Source organism: Gymnogyps californianus, chromosome 18 (genome assembly GCF_018139145.2).
Source record: "Gymnogyps californianus isolate 813 chromosome 18, ASM1813914v2, whole genome shotgun sequence".
In the NCBI taxonomy this organism is placed as follows: Eukaryota; Metazoa; Chordata; class Aves; order Accipitriformes; family Cathartidae; genus Gymnogyps; species Gymnogyps californianus.
In genome coordinates, this window is record NC_059488.1 from 5,927,353 (window position 1) to 5,944,684 (window position 17,332).

General features: G+C 46.6%; 1 protein-coding gene across 14 annotated transcripts in view; it reads right to left on the reverse strand.

The window, feature by feature from the left end:
- Nucleotides 1-17,332, reverse strand: part of DNM1 (dynamin 1) — a 69,132-nt gene that overhangs the window by 21,475 nt on the left and 30,325 nt on the right. For 6 of the 14 annotated variants that reach the window (XM_050907793.1, XM_050907789.1, XM_050907794.1 and 3 more), the window contains exons 9-14: nt 16,299-16,366; nt 15,090-15,228; nt 6,794-6,880; nt 6,517-6,587; nt 6,026-6,077; nt 3,412-3,525 (exon numbers count right to left, since the gene is read on the reverse strand). In XM_050907793.1, coding sequence (XP_050763750.1) covers nt 3,412-3,525; nt 6,026-6,077; nt 6,517-6,587; nt 6,794-6,880; nt 15,090-15,228; nt 16,299-16,366 — 531 coding nt within the window. Of the gene's footprint in view, nt 1-3,411; nt 3,526-4,775; nt 4,788-6,025; nt 6,078-6,516; nt 6,588-6,793; nt 6,881-11,695; nt 11,835-15,089; nt 15,229-16,298; nt 16,367-17,332 lie in introns of all 14 variants that reach the window. The other 8 variants (XM_050907788.1, XM_050907792.1, XM_050907783.1 and 5 more) reach the window with 3 other exon arrangements.

Here is a 17,332-nt window from a genome sequence, read left to right on the forward strand (position 1 = left end):
CTAGTACATCATTTACCTGAGTAAGGACAGAAGTCCCATCTGTATTGTACATTCACACAAATTCCCAAAGGAAACAGCAGATATATCCATCTACCCAGCTGTGCAAACACTCTGGCACACACTGGCACACAGTCACAGGCACTCCAGCAGAAACAGTCACCCTTGCAGAGCAGAGAGCACAGGGGTCCCCTCCAGCAGGCAGTAAGCTTTACTAATAGGAACCACTGAGCACAGTGCTCATTGCGTCTTGCCTACAAGGTACCCATCACCAGCAGCTCTAGTCCAGCTCAAAGACGCTCTTTTCCAGCAGGCAGCAAAGCCCTGCAGAGAAGTGGGCACTGTGCATATCATAAGGGATTCAGGCAGAAGGACTATTTGAATCAATTTCTTGTGTCATGTCCACTATGGTGCTTGCTGAGCAGCTAGCCAGTGTGCTGAGCAGCTAGCCATTGTGCTGTGCTGCTGCTCCAGCCCTGGGGACACTGTGGCATCCCTGAGCAAGGAAATCTCACTCTATATTTCCAGCAGCCAGAGCAGGCTCCTCCTCACCTCTCCCTCCCACTGCTGGTCTGTGGCATAATCCCACAGGGTTCAGGTGCAGGTACCTCAGGAGGGTCTCCAGGTCTTGGGAGGCCAGCTTTCTGTGGGGCCGCTCTCCATAGGGCCAGTGTTTGACTCATTGAAAGGAGACAGGAAGAAAAATAGAGAGCCCAGGAGCGCACACACACATGCTCTTGGCAGCAAGGCAGAGTGGGGAGCCAACTTTCCACCCCCGCCTGGCCTGCTCTTTCCTTCCCCTCCCATTCCCCAGCACACTCCTTCAGGCCCCTCCAGAGCATCAACAGCCATATATCCCTGCTAACATGTAATGCTGGGCCCTTTAAGACATTTTAAGTTTCAGTTCCTTTCTTCAGAGGCAGAGGAAAAACAAGCCAGTACTGCGGAAAGACCGGTATTTCACTAATGGGGTCCAGATGTCTTCATTCCGCAGCCTCTGGGTCCTGGCTTGCAAAACAGGGCAGGGAGAGGCTGTGCCCCCACTCCTCCCAGCTCCAGAGGTGCTAGCTTCATCCTCACCCCGCTGCACACCTTCTCACCCTGCTCCTTCCCCCATCATCACCCACAGCTCTGCCACCAGCACTTCCATCCACACAAGACAGATTCAGCTCCCTCCTCGTTCCCTCTGGAAAGCTGCCAGAGCACAGGGGAACTGGGACAAGAGAGCCCACAGAAGTGCAGGGTGGGGGAGACAAAGCCTCCCCCTTCCTCCCAGAGCTTAAGTGAAGAAAGATCATGGTGTACAGCCTTTAAAAAACACATGAGAACATTTCAGGAGCTGTAGAGGACACGAGTCCTCCTGAATTGGTGGAGGAGGAGAGCTCTGAGACAGACATGCAAAGATAACCCTGTCTGGCAGAGGACCATGCACTGCAGACAGCTCTTTGGGATGGAGCCAGCTCCATGCAGGACTGAGGTTTGGAATGGGAATCCCCATGCTCAAGGCTCTCCAAGCTGCCCCTCAAATGCAAAAACTTTTAGCCTGATTCAAGCATGGAGTCCAGGTGGACATTGCTTCCTTTCTCTCTCACAACAGCCAGTGATCAAGGAGTTGAACTTGGGGAGGAAGCAAATAAAAACATGCTTCCCTTTCCCCCTTGCTCCCACTCAGTTGAAGACAAAGGCTCCTTTCTCAGAGGCAGCTCAGACCTCATCAGCACTGGTTCTTCTGTGTTTAAGGCACCAAGGCTGGCAGGGAACTCTCTTCATTAGGCAGCTCTACCTCTTGCTATGCAGAAGGGAAACGATGCAGACCTCCAGTTGCTATTGACCCCCAAGGCTGCCCTCCCTCAGGAAAGGAGGGAGGTCCAATCCCCATCCCAGGCAACTGGAATCTATCAACAATTTACACATCCCCACTGCAGCCCTCCCTCCCACTCCCTGGGGAAGAACAGGGAGTTCTGATCATCTCTGTAATACAGATGTAGCAGCTGGCTTTGATTAAACTACATGATGTTTATAACCACTCAACCTGCATGTGCAACCTAGAGGAAAGTGAAGCCTCCCCAAGCAATTCTGAATACAAAGAGCAGGGGTCTTATAGCAGAGACACACTGATTTAAGCGAATGACATTTCAATGCCTGGTTCTTTAATTACGAAATTGCTGCCTGCTCATCCATAGCAGCACAGCAGCAGCCTCTATGCAGAAAGCAATATTTAGAGACTGATTCATCACCATATTTGTCATCATTTCCACCTGCCGAGAATGAAACAGGCCCACTGATATGAACTAGACAAGAAGCCAGGCCTAGCTGCAGCTCCCAGGCACACTACTGTGTGCCTCGGAACACCTGAGGGACACAAACCACAATAAGAGGCAGAGCAGTTTGTTTATTTACAATCAGAAACCCTGATCAACTTAGAATGTATGACTACATCATACCAGGCATTCTTCATCCCCCAGCACACTTAGTGGGGCTAACCCTTTCGATCATGTCCTTACCAAAATCATCCAGCTATTCTTTCTCTTTTCAAAGTAATCAGAAAAGACAATTATCTACCTTTGTCTTGCACAGGAAGCAACACACTGTTGACAATGATAATTTCAGCTGGGACAATTCTGTCCGCTTATATAATTTCCCACTGAAGCAGAAAGACACCACAGCACATTGCCAGAATTCCTAATCTTCAAGATTTTCAAGCAACTCTACAGAGTAGGTCCATGTTCCTATCAGTGATATTCCGCACATCACTGTACTTTTGATCAGCAGTAGTCTAACCATTCATAATTCAAACAATTTTACCAATAGTGTGTTAACTGGCATGTTCAATACAGATACATTAAAAAAGACAGGCATTCCTGCTTTGTAGGTTTAACAACTGAATCCTGGAGAGGTTAAGTAATTTACTCAAAGTCAGAAGGAGCCAGCACCTGAGCTGCAGCTTCAGGTCCACAGCTCCTGTTGCTGTGCTCAGAAAGGAGATAGCTTTTTTTCTTGTGACTAGGAGAGATGCATGAAAAGCTCTGCCATACTCCCTCAGGAAACTCATCATGTCTGCCCCACAAATACCAAAAAGTCCAAATCTTGGAACTAACCCATCACACCCTTGATCACAGCTGCCACAGCAAGACAAATAAAGGTCAAATTCATTCCAAGTGTTCGTCAACTTTCTGCTGAGCCAGGGCTTCAAGCATAGATGTTACTCCTTGTGCGTCAAAAAAAGCCACGTTCACATCAATTCGGAAATGCTCAGCAGTGCTGACACCACAGGGAACCCGGCCCAAGGAGAGCTTCAGCTTGTGTCACAAGCTGCAGACAGTACTCAGAAGATACATCTGTAACACCCAGTGAACTGAAGGCCTTATCCTCATCAGATGCCTGAGACTCAAGTTGCAGAGTTGAGCTACTCACCTCATCATCCTTGTACCAGGAGAGGTTCTCCGCTGTCAGGACAAACCAATACTCCTTGGAGCCACCCTTCATGATCCCAATGTTGTTGATGGTGAGCCAGCCCTTTCGGATGACCTAATGGGGTGGAAGCAGGAAGCATTAACAATGGCCCTAAAAGCCTGGCCTTAGGCGACAGAGGAAAGATCAGAGGGTATCCCTACACACAGAGTAGTATGGAAAGACAAGGAACACCGTGCTCTCTGCTGCTGCAAGAAGAGCCCCCCACTCAACTGGCCAGTGAAAGTCTTTGCCTCGAAAGGGCCAGGAATAGTATAAAAAGGTCACAGGAAGGAACCCGCAGTGCTGTGCATTATACCCTCTGCCAAGAGGAAAGAGATGCAGGAAGAACTGCATCAAGAGTGCCTTGGACACTGGCACAACCTACAAGCACCAGATTACAGCAACACACCCAGAAAAGGCCATGCCTAGAGAAAACCAGCACACCTTTTGGCACACTGCATGTGTGGAGTGCTTCACCCAACTCAGGGGTGGGGGGAACCAGCTCAAGACAGGCAAGCAACCCAGGAAGAATTGAGTTTAGTAAGAAGGAGACACTAAGTATAACAGAACAAAATGGTGCATCTGGAATTAGCACTCTGGACTTCAGCATACCCAGGTATTTGAGTAGTCATATTAATTTAGGGCAAAACAAGTTCTTTTAAGTTTAGTCTGTAAGGAAGCCAGGCTATTACTCTCTAGGGAACTCCAATTCACCAAGTGCTGGTTTAGAGCCTCACACATGCAGTAATCAAATGCAAGTATGCATCAGCTTAAATGCATTCGCTTTTATATGTATTACTGCACTGTTAACACCCAAAAACATCTGCATGCATTATGTGTGTGTACCTTGTTGTATGGATGTGCTTGCTGAAAACGACCTGGCATTGAAAAACCATGTGACTGCACTGCATACTAGCAAGTTGCACTGTGTGAGCAGCCTACCATAGAGGTACACAATCCTTTTAATTGTCAATTTACCCTACAAAGGTAAACACAGGAGCATTGGATCTTCATCTCATGCCTACTGTTAAGCTCGAGATAGTCCTATTCTCTCTGTGGACAGGAGGGGGCAGTGAAACAGAACCACACATCCTTGGATTACTGCTTTTTATCTCCACCCACTCACAAGATGTACCAGCAGTTCTGAATTTTTTCCTCAACATGCTACCTTTTCACCTCATTTCTGCTTCACCTGCGTCTAGTGCCAGCTGCCCTCTCTCCCCATTCAGCAGCAGGGGGAATAATTTGTCTATGCACTGTTCTTGCCTTCCCAGATGCAACATTAATGTTCATTAGCACACCCTGCTGAGTGGCCTTCTACTCACCAGGATCTCATCCTGCAAAGGGGAACCATAGCAACAGCAGCAGAGCAGAGAGCAGGAGAGGAGCAAAGAGAGGAGAGATTGTTACTAGGAAAGCTGGAGCAGGAGAAGAGAGGCTCAAAAATAAAATAAATTGGAAGCTGGTACCAAGTCTTTTACCCCAGGTGTTAACAAAAGCAACTCCCATCCCAAAATAAAGTCTGCTAACGGGAAAGCCAAAGCGCTTTACAGGTAGATCCAAGAGTTTGCCCTTTGCACTCTTTTACACTCAGCTCTTCTGTAAGGTAATACTGCACAGGATGGGATTCCCTACAGCTGCTCTGAGATCCCATGAAATGGATGGCTGGCCAGCCCAAGCTGCTGACCTACCTGGCTGCCAAGTGTACTGAAACAGTCTGCATGTTTATGTGCAGGGAAAGGTGGTCAAACATGTTATAAAGAGGATGGATGTCAGGAGTGAATGTCTCTAAAAAGACTAAGCAAAAGCATTTGCTTCCATTCTCTATGAAGCTGCTTATAAGGCTTTGTTTCTACAAGATCTTCTAGCCTAGATAGCCTTGTCATGTCCCCAGCAAATCTGGGAGAAAGTGTCATTAGCCCCTTTTTAATTGTATGTACACTCCTTACAGTTCCTGAAGGAATAAGGGAACTCCTCCCCTCCACTACTGTCTTCTCCCACGGGTGTGTTCTCATACATACTCAGTGCAACCATGGCTATAATCACCTTTTGTCTCCCTGTACAGAGGTTTAAGTATTTCCAGTGAAGGTTTCCAGAAGAGAGTTCATGAACTCTCTTGAAATCCCTTTCCAGAAAGTAGATACAACTGATGGAAAAGACAATAGAAAAGACAATTCTATACTCTAACAGTTCAGACCTAGTGTTCTGTACCCCTCACCTCAGCAGAAGAGTTAGCACAGCTAGTAAAGGGGCTGAAGAAACAGGGATTTACACAACATTAATAGGGATTTCTACCAGAAAAGCAAGACCAGATCTTGATTATCAAGCATCCATTTCCCTCTACAACACTCTGCCTCCATTGCTGCTACATGCTCAGTTCTTCCTGACTGCAGTGAGCCTAAAACACTATCCTGCAGGTACAGAGTTTGATGAGTTAAAAAAAAACCAACACAAAAACAAAAACCCAAAAAACTAAGAGCACTGCTGCATCCAGCCCAACACTTGTCCACCTGGTAGCTTCCAGGTAGCAAACATGTCCTTCTTGCAGCAGTAAGGGAGATAGAACTTGGCCTACCTGGTTGCCAGCTGCCTTCTTCTTGCTCATCTGGCTGCTCCTCTGCTGAGCACTGCAAACAACAGCAGAGACATTCAAAACCCCCCAGGCTCTTCTTGATCACCTGAATACTGCTCCCATCAGACAGCTGCTACAGTGAGCTCATGCCCCTCACCACTGGCTTCCAAGCCTTGATAACCCAATCTATTTTCATCTGCTCTCTCAGCCTGGTCTACTCATCTTCTCACTCCCACCTGAGCCACTCTTGGGTCACTAACCCTCCACAGCATCTGCTTTTTCCCCCAACACACTCCTCCTACACATCCCTATTCTCCTCCCCAGCCTTGCAATACAGAGCCACTGAAAAACAAACGATACTGAGAGCTGAACCACACTTTGAGACCACAACATCTGCACCAGGGCCTTCGCAACCCATTTACTGGAGCAGCTATAGGACAGAGCCACAGGAAACACATGCAGAGAAGAGGAGGCAATAGGATGTGGGTGCTTACTTGGCAAAGCCAATGAAATCCTCGTGGTTTGTGTTCATGTAAGCCAGCTCGATGTCTATTAGAAGCATGACCTGCCAAACAGAGGCACAGACAGAGCAAGACAGACGTTAGTGATTGACACTGCTAATAGTCAGGGGCAGACAGAGCTCTGTACATTGTTCATCTGATCAGCCCTCTGGAGCCAGACACCCCTTGGCTCAGACCCCTCTAGCCTAGACTGTCCTTTCAAAGGTGTCCCCCACCCAATCTCCCCTCTTACACACTCCTGATCCCCTACCTGATCTTTGGTCCTGCCTTCTCTCTCACGGATGTGAGTAGTAACAATCCTCTCCATCTCCTCACGCAGATGAGGGTACTGGCTGAGCTGCAGGAGAGAGAAAACACGTGCACATGGGAAAGGGAGGTATAAAGGGGGGAGCAGCCCCCCACATGTATGCATGCATTCATACACTCTGCAATCAGATATTTTCAAAGGAAGTTCTAGAAAGCTGGACTTGCAGACAGATTTTTCCAAGTTCCTGGAGGTCTGCTGGGGGCAAAGTTCATTCCCTCTTACTGTGGGCTTCAGAGAAAAGCCCTTTTCACTCTTGCAGCAACCTTTCTGCCTCACCAGAGACTGCTTCAAACCCACCACATTCTTCCTGGGATGAGGCTCTTGACAAACCCCAGATGTAAATGCACTGCTTATTGCTTGTTGGGTTTTTCCCATTAAAGTGAACAATTTCTTTAGATGTTCAGCATCTCATTGTAGTAGGCTAAGTAGGTGACTGGCCTGTTGCTACAGCCTGCTACATCCTATGGGAAGTCTCCCTGGGAAATGAAGTGGATTTCAATCCCCATTTGCTGAGGCACTAAGTGAGAGCATCTGGCCCTCTCCAACATCTGCAGGCAGAGACAGAGGATCTGACCAACTCAAGGGTACATATCTTCAAGAAACACTGTGCTCTGGGCATCCAGTTGCTTCTACCTGCTCTCCATCTGTGCTGGGGCAGGATCACAGAGCTGAGGTCTATATTCACATCGCACCTACACCACACTTTTGCCACATTACTGAGGAGGGAATCCTTTCCTGCCCAGACAGAGAAGTAGGATCTTACTAGCTATGGTTCAAAAGAAGAATATCTACAGAGATCATACATGAGAAACACTTCCAAAATCAGCACCCTTAAAGCCCTCTGGGTTTCACACAGCACCTACCTACTTGCCTAAATTCATAAGCCTCTAGTGATTTCAATGGCAGTAACCGTATGCTTCTCAGGTCAGGCCCAGCACAGTCAAACGAAATTAAACCTCCAGACCCAGGATCTAGCCCTTTCTTCCCCACTTTGCCTATTCCCTGTGAAATAATTTCCCCCATTTTTTTTTTTAGTATTACCTCCAATTTGACTATAATATCAAACAGCATTTCCTAATATCAGTCTTTTATATGCCCTCAAGGGGGTGTATAAAAGACATCTCATGTGCCTATGATCTGTACTGCATTTGTTTTGTTCCTCCAATTTACATGAGAGCTTCTTCTTAAACTGGTTTGGCCTTTTATTCTGTATACATAAGCAATTATAACATGTAGAAGGAATTGGCTCAAAGCGTGCAGCATCACTACTGGAAGCCATATCCCACACTAACCAGCAACAATATTCCTAACATCTGACTACAAATACTCTCAAACCCTTTCAGCATCCTTGCAGTCAACCAAGTTGCAATAGCCTGGAACTGAAATTGGGGACTAGCTTTGACACTGCCTGTTTTCAAATGCATGGTTTGTTTTGAACGCCAATGACCCTACAGAGGCAGGAAAAAACAAGTGGAATTAGTGTTCCCCACCACCACCTTCTTTGAAAGCACAACCTGGGTGTTCTCCATGATCTTTATGGTTCAGGCAGCTGGTTGCTTCAGAGACACACAGGCAAAGCTTCCTGTTTCCTTTGGGGGGTTGGCAAAGGATAGATGGGCAAGTTATGTCAAACAGAAAAGCAGGAAGTTGGAAAACCTCTAAGCAAGTCTCAGCTTCTTTGCTTCAAATTAAAAAAAAAAGTCAAACAAAAAAACCACATCAAACCTCCCCTCACCACCCCACTCCCAACCAGTACAAATGCACACAAAGTGCAAAACAAGTTGTGGTTTATTCAGAACCCAGGTCATCCAGCAACATTCATGTGCAAAAATAAATTGACAGCATCAGTCCCCATGCAGGAGCTTCCAATCCCAAGCATGCACAGGAGAAGCAAAAGTGGGCAAGGAAAGAGGACTTAGACAAGCCATAGGATGTCACACCCACCAGGGAACATGCAGTAGGGCATAGAGGGGCAAGGAGTTATCACCAGCAGTACAAACAGCACCCAGAAATGCCATGACTCTGAAAGACAGGAGAGCAGGCGACCCTTCAAGGGGTTAAGTCTGTCAGCCTGGGATCATGTCCCAGCTCAAGTGGGTTTTCAATCCTGTTTTAGCTGCATTTGCCTGTTTAATCAAAATACAAGCTTACAGCCCTCTTTGAAAACCAATTTGTCCCAATGTTCCTTAGTTCTCCTCTTTGCAGATTCCAGGAGTCCTTGCCAGCACACCAGAGATCAACGTTTAGCTGAAGGGTTGCTGACTTGCAAGACCTTTCTGCACTTGTGAGATGCTGCAGTGCAGCCTGGCACAGGAGGTTCCTGCTTTTGGAAAAACACTGGAAAAACACTAGCTAGAACATTATCCTCCTAAAGGTAAGGGCTTACATGCTTACACCAGCTTTCTGTTGATTTTGGAGCTACTCTCCATTTAACCAACTGGAAGGAGCTCAGAATCAGGACAGTCAGAGAACAGCTGTTAATGGCTACCTTCTCTTCAGCCCTCAACTTTGTCTAATAGTCAAGAGATAGTCAACTGCAAATCTCTTTTCATAGAGGAAAGCTGTACTTCTGTACAGATGGGTTTGCCGCCTTCTGTGTTCTTTATTGATGGTCTCATATTATTCCATCTATGCAGCTTTATCAACTGCACATACAAAGATTTCTTCACCATCTGGGGTGAAATGAAATAATTGTGACAGCACACAAACGACACCACACAATAGTTCAGGACAGCAACAAACCAAGGCTACAGGACTGTTAAGCTAATTCAAGAGGTGTTAGCCCAAGCGGTCTTCCTTTCAAGAAGCCTTGCAGGACTTCTAGTAAGTTTAAGGTTTGTTTTTGTCATCTGAAAGGCAGCATCAGTCCACAACACAGTGGGCTGTTTATTACCTTACAATTAGCATCAGTCCTAAAGTAGCCTTTTCCAGATGCCTCCCCTATTAGCACATGCTCTTGTCCACATCAAGCAGTTAGGGCTATAACATGCAAGATAAATATTACAAATTAACTAATGCCCCTGTGCTGTTACTACCTTATGCCATCAGAAACCATGTCAGGCTGGCTGCTATCCTAAAGTGATCTATGGCAGTTACCTTCTACTCTTTCGGAGGGAGATACAGGCAAGATTAAGCTTCTCACTACATGTAGGCATTTGGCTTTAAGCATTACTAAAACCTTCCTTTTATTTTCCAGTACTATTGCTAGATATCTTCATTCAGGCAGTTATTTCTCATCTCTATTTAACATCTGCCTCCCTGGCCTTCCCAGCTTTTATTACAGCCTTTAGTCTCATACAATGTCACTGCTACTATCACCTTCCTTACAGGATGTATCTTGGTTCCATCACCTTGGAACATCCTCACTGAGTCCTCCACTGTGTCATAGATTAAAATCCACAGAGCAAGTGGGTATCCAGCCACTCTAATGATGTTGTCCAATAGAGAAACTGGAATTCAACACCCTTGAGGTTTTCATGATCCTTCTCCCTCCCCACCCAGAACAGACATCTCCAGCCAGATACAGAAAACAGTGTAAGCAATCAAACCCATCAAAGTAAAAAATCCACAAGAGAAACAGGCTGGAAAGGAGTTACTCTGTCTTGCAACATCAGCCCCCACAATCTGGCAACAGCAGAACTCTACAAGAAATAGATTGAGCAGAGCTCAGGGCATGTCAAAGATGTCTCCTTAACAGAGGCAGTGGTGAGCTCTGTATTCCTAAGTACAACCAGACCTTATTAGCTCAGCTCTCGCCTTCACTCTGAATTCCTATCCGTTCTTATCTTCCCTTCCTTCCCAATTTAGGGGTATACATTGGTGAGTCCAGCTGTAACCCTGGAAGAAGGGAATTGCAATTTTCAAGTCCTAAAATAACTCACAAAACAGCCCTTCCCAACTCAGTTTCCAGAACATATTTCTGTTGTGCCACAGACATGTTTCTGGCCTCTCACTGTAAGTTTAACACTAATTGCCACATCTGCCTTTTTTTTTTTAAGGAGGCATGTGGTGCCCCCTCCTGGAGGAAACCAGCCTGGGAAACCAACCCACTCCTGCCCCAGCCTCTAAGCAGTATTTGACAGCCTCATGTCACTCAGGGCAGTTTCCCTCTCCACCTGCTGCTGCCCTCTGCTAGCCTAAGGCTTCACCTCCTGTGCTTCACAGCACACAAGGAAAAGTATCCACGCTACCTCCCACTGAGTACAGTCCATGGAGCGAGAGATCAGCAGGAGAATGATGCAGAGGGTGTAATGCCTGGAAAAGGTTTTCCCCAAGCCTTTTGGGACAGTAATCTTCTGTTGACTCTGAATCTCTCTTGCAGAACATCTTGCACCTCAAACTTTTAAATCGACTGTTGTTTTGTATATGCTACTGCTCAACATAGTTCTGCAGTTAAGAAGAAACCTGCAGACCACTCATGCTGTGGGAATGCGAGGTCTTTTTCTGGCTTTTTATCTTCTCCTAGGGTATCTGGATTTTTTTTAAGGGGACCCCAGAAAAAAAAAGAAGTCCCAAATGCACAGGAAACAGGGCTTGCAAAGGGTTTGATCCACACTGAGGTGAATGCCATTGAGCCAGACAGAGGAAAAGAGTATGCTAGAATAATCCACTGGATCCCAGCTCACTTCTTGGCTAAAGAGCCCATCAGCTGATGCCCACTTCTCTTGGCCTGCTTTTAAACTGCTCTTACACCTGCAGGTTGCTGCTCTCCTTTAGATGCATCTTTATACCCATTTCCTCTCACTAGGTTTGCTGGAGTTCCTGGGGTCTGTGTGGAGAAATAGCATGGAAGTGTGTGGGAAGGGGGTGGGCATTGACCTTTCTTTGCATTTTTTGTTTCTTTACCTTTTCGCTACACTTTCTGATGGTGGATGTGAGCTCACTCACTACCATATCCACACACTTCAGACTCGGCTCCTTCAACTTCTGCACCTGCTTTTTCACTATGGCTTCAAAAGCGAGGTCAGGCGTGAAGAGACCCGTTCTGCATGGCAGGGGCAGGGTGGGAGGAAGCAACGAGGAAGAAGAAAGCGAAGCAGAGAAAGAGTAGGAAGGAGGAGGAAAGAGAAGGAAGGGAAAAGAGAGAAAACACAAGGCAAAATGAGAAGTGAGATTTTGGTTCATTCCATTAGTTTATTGAACCAGGTGAGCATTGCTATGGGGCCTGTGCACTGCCAAGTATCAGGAGAGTCTACAGGCAAATGGAAGTGGCAAAGGGGAATGAGGTAGGAGCAGCTGGGCCAGTGAAATGGTGAGCTGTCAAGAGCAAGATGAATGGATGGAACCCCCCAGGGATCAAGTGATCTCTTCCTGAAGGAAAGCTTCTTTGGATTTTAAGACAAAGCTGCTTGCCACAGTGAGCCACTGCCTCTCTTCCTAGAGGCTCACCATGTCTCAGGCATTCCCCTTTCCTTCCCACCACAGTTATCTCCCCTTCATGTTTTCCTTATTCCAGCTGCAGGAAGCCTGAACAGGAGCCAAGCTAAGACTTGCAAAGGTCTGTCACTTCATCTTGTTTTGGCAGAACTGAACTGAATTGATGTCTCTCAGTTTCAGGGATTCAGACAAACTGCTCCACTTATGGAGCGTATTTCATCTCACTCGCCTTCCCTGCAACATTAACTTCCTCAGTAAGAACAGATGTACCTAGTATTTAGGAAAATGCAAACATGCTACAGAGCATCCATAGCTATACAAAGCATCCGTTCTGCCCCAGCTAACCTGTAGCACCAGACCCAATACAGGCCTGTTGAGGTTTATAAGGAAGTATTAATTTCCACTGATACTATCTTAGTGGCCTGTATTCTCAGTGGCTCCACCATGAAACAGCAGAAAGTCCACAGAAACTAAAGTTACTGAAATATGGCCAAGATTAATCCAATTCAAGACTACTGCACCCAAAGAAGTTTTTCAGCACATCTTTAACACTTTAGAGCTTCCACCAGGATGCTCTTTCTTACACAGAGTTACTTGTTTTAGCATGGGGCATTACTGCTTTGCAAGTGCTTTCAAGGGGACAACATCCCCTTGACATGGGAAGGACATACTGCCTTTCTAAAGATACAGTTGATAGTCAAACCTGGGGTGCCTACACCTAACAACCAGTCCAAGGCTAGCTATAACCAACCACCACCTCATTGAAATCAGGTATTTCTCCCTTCACATCATCTTTCACATCTCTGTGGATAACACCTGCAAGACCCCAAGCAACACCAGTATTAAAACACTCTTCAGCACATATTACAGGACCTACAAGTAGTCTGCCTTTTAAGTAGCAGAGAGTTGGAATACATTAAAGGATTCAGCTTCACCCAAGGGTCTCTCAAGGTGCCAACAATGCCCCTTTTGAGCAAACCAAGGGCATTTCCAGAGTTAAGTTCACATCCTCTGACTCAGTAGCAGTTTCCTACTAATCCAGTTGCTCTGCTAAGCTCAATATACACTATTTCCCCAACCAGACTTGGGGGGCCCTGCACAAAAATATTTGAAAAAAATCAGTCCTTTCCAGTATCTGAGTATCACCTGAATGACAATATTTTGTTTCTTCTGATACAAAATTGTAACCAAGGCTACTAGAGCATGCACAGAGCAACTAGCACTGAAGTCAAACATCAAATTCTTAGCAGTAGGATCTAAGCTAAAATGGAATGCTTTAATGCTGAATCTGTGACATTTCTCCCCATCCCTGTGGTGTCTTCTCCTCCCTTATTTCCCACTTCGCTGTACCCACCACCTGATCGCTTGAGGAACCTGCCACTGTCAGAACAAATGGTCTATTCTGAAATTGTCAGTAAGAGAGGAAATGAAAAAAAAAAAAAAAACAATGAAGAAAGAAGTGGGTAATGGAGAAAAGGATGCAAAGAGAAAGAATGAATGGGAGATTTTGAATGGTAACTGATGGATGGAAAACAAATCAAGAGAAGCTTCAGAGGGCATGGAAAAAGGAGGGCCCTTCTGATCCAGCTAGCAGGCGACTCTGGATACTTGGCAGCCCGAGGGCCTGTGCTTACCTGTCGCCAGGCTCTAATGGCAATTTTCTGGGTGCTCCCCACAGTCACACACCCCAAGAGAGGACAGCAGGACAGAAAAAGGAAGCTCCTCCAGCACTCTAGAAACCTGAGCAAACTCTCACTGCATCCACTTTGCTTTCCCAGTCTGTTCTGGGGGGCAAAGCATGTGCCTGCATGCCTGAGCCCTTCTATAGAGGCTCTTGGCCCTAAGGACTAGGCATTTCTGCAAGCGATGGCAAGTATCACCACTTGGGCACCTTTCCCCACCCTTGCAGAGACAGGGTGTCAGACTCTCCAGACACCTCCTGCAACGCCCGTTTACCTGCACCTCAATAGCCAGTGGCGATTCCAGTCTCCAGTGCCCACACCACCATCCTAACTGAGGTGCCTTTTCACCAGCACCTAGCCCTGCCTGAAACAGCAAGCCATGGCTGAGAGGAATGGCACAAGTGTTCTTATCTTGCTGCCTTTCAACCCCAACCTCAGAAACAAAGGCTGCCATATCCAGAGGGCAGCATCAAGGCAGGTTCCCTCCCTCAGCCCTAAATACCAGAATGGATCCCAAAGGGCAAAACCTGAAGCCCTCTCTCTCTCAGAGAGAGCAGAAGGACCTCAGAGGTTGATGGACATTTCTAACTTGCTTCTTCTCAGCCATGTGCTGCTCTTCCAGAACAGGATATGGACCAAGCCAACCAGAAACCAAGCCAACACCTCAGGAACGTTTCCCTGCGATACAGCCCACAGCTGTAACTGCTGCAGCCTCTGAAGTTCAGCCCCATACACGCTCCCAGCAGCACTCAAAAGCTAGTTTGGCATGAACCCTTTCACTTCTACAAGAACAGCGGGGACAAAATTTAAATTCCAGTTTCTGGCTTGGAAAATAAACCCAGATACTAAATTTAAAGTCAAATGTGGCCACATAAGAAATACCCTTAGTTTTAGAAGGAATCAGGAGTTATGCTACAGAGGGGTGGCGGGGACACCTCCAGCACCCCTCAGCTCTAAAACATTCAGGGAGCAGGGTTATGTCCCATGTCCCACAGCACTTCTCTTCCTGTTTGGCTTGTTGGCTGGATCACCCCAGGCTGGTACCGCTCAGGTCTAGTCATGCTGAGGAGGTGGTTAGAAACACCGAGTGTGGCTGCAGGCAAGTCCCTGCCCAGGTCACAATGCTGCGCCGCAGCCAGCGAGCGGGTGGAAGGTGCCAGCTCCATGCTGCCTCTGGTTACCTTCTTGGTGCACTGTCTAACAGTATTGATTAACTCCGAAATGACCATGTCCACGCATTTCAGGCAAGGTTCTTTAATCTTCTTCACCTGCTTTTTCACAATGGTCTCAAAGGCCATGTCGGGTGTGAAGAGACCGGTTCTAAACACCCAGGGTGGGAACAAGACAAGGCAGGAGGGGGAGAAGGGGCAAGGAGAATGTCACAGCATTACATACACATCTTGGAGCAGGCACCGCCATCACTGAAACCCGGCACGCGGGGCTGGGGAGTGTCATATCCCCTGGACAAGCCCTGACTGGAGTCCATGGAAAATGGGGGATGCTTGGCACCTCCCAGGAAGGAGGTGCTGATGGCAAAATGGATCCCTGCTGGACAGTCATGGCCAGGCCACCATTTCACCTCAGCCGCCAGGCCTAAGGGTGGCAGGGGCTGACCCCTCTGCAGCATATTTGACCTCAGAGTTGTGCAGCAGATGGGAGGCCTTTTCTGAAAGATTTTTGTTAATGATTAGGACACTAACACGTTTGATACCCTTTATCAAGCTCAGCTAGTGACCGAGCAAAAGAAAGGAATGAAAATAAATTGAGGTCAGTATTTGTTCACACCCCAGCATGCAGGAAGGGCTCTGACAGGCACCCGGCCCTGCTCACCTTCCCAGGAACAGCACAACTCAGGGTCTCATGGCTGTGCTTTCTGACAGCTAACCTCTGCTGAGGGGAACACAAGCGTGTTTGCAAACTATGTCCTGGGGCCATTGCAATGCTCATGATGGGCACCCCAAATGCTCCCTCAGATCTCTAGGGGAGGAGGTGCTCAGTACCAACAACTGTTTTGAACAACTAACTGTTGGTTAGTATGGAGGCAGAAAGTGAAAACCAACATTTTAGTTTTAACTAAATGGAGTAGTATGAGCTTGCATTCCTCTTTCTATCCTTTCTTATGCCAAGACACAAGAAGGAGGGAGAAAATGTCTAGTCACCAAAGCAGTTTTACCTTTTAGGCTTCTGCAACTCTCACACGGGAAGAGAAAGCAAACTGACTTGGATGATTGTCCCTACTCCCAGATTCAAGCCACCAGGGTGGTCCAAGGAGGTTATCCCTCCCCTTTGGCTAACCTACCGTACCTCTGAAGTCTTCAACTCCATTCGGAAGGTCTAGAGGTATTTACAAGGCTACGCAGCCAATGGTCTGCCTAGTGCGTGATACGTGCCTGATACCGTGGATGTTCTTGATGGCATAGCTAATCTCCCGACGCAGCTCCTTCTCATCAAACTCCATCTGCACCAAGAGAGAATTTTATCAGAAACTGTCTGACACTTATTTGCACAACCCCAAGATACACAACAGCATGCTTTACAGAAAAGAGGTCCCATGCCAGGACTATCACACAACAGATGAGATATTAGCCCAAGTGTTGGATATAGACTCCAGCCATGAAGCTTCTATTGCCAATGCAGACATCCTGGACAAATACGAATAGCTGAGGGCCAACATTTACAGACGCCAAGCCCCAGCAGCTCCCAAGGAGCTTCTCTGAGATAAAGCAATAGGACTGAAGTGCTAGGTTGCTTTCTAAAACAAACTGTTTTGTCTCTCAGGATTTAGCATGAGGTCTTGGCAGCTGTTTTTTCAGTGAACACCACAAATATTTACAGTTCACATACAAAAATGTATTATCCAATACAAGGCAGGCTCTTGTATTTCACTAAAAAGGCCTCATCTTATTCAAATGCAAAATAAGGAAGCAAAATGCAGAAAATCTACGAGTGGAATGATCTGGCTCTCAAGTCTGTTCCAACTGACATGGGAAAAAGCTTTTCCTGTACCACTTCTGAGCAGGTTAGTGTACTTCGCCATCTAAGAAAACTATCATTCAATAAAAATCCTCTTCAACTGTTATGACAGTAGAACAGTTTCTACACTGTTCCCACCACTAGGCCATTGGTAGGGGACAGACAGAAGTAATCCCAGGTATATCTACATCCTCTTTCCTGCTTCTTGCATATCTATTAGGGCAGCTTTAGGTCTAGTCTGGTGCTCAGGATCAAGGAAGTACAAGTTTCAGCACCATTCGTACTATGTGAAATTCAGTTAAAGTAGCTTTGACACAACATATCTGCAAGGACATTCAGTCATTGATTTACTATTGTTTCTGTTAAAGGAAGTTTTTTCGCACATTTAATTTAGCATTTAGGAATTAAGCCAAAGAAATATTGTCATTTAACTAAGAGAAAGTTAAGTTCT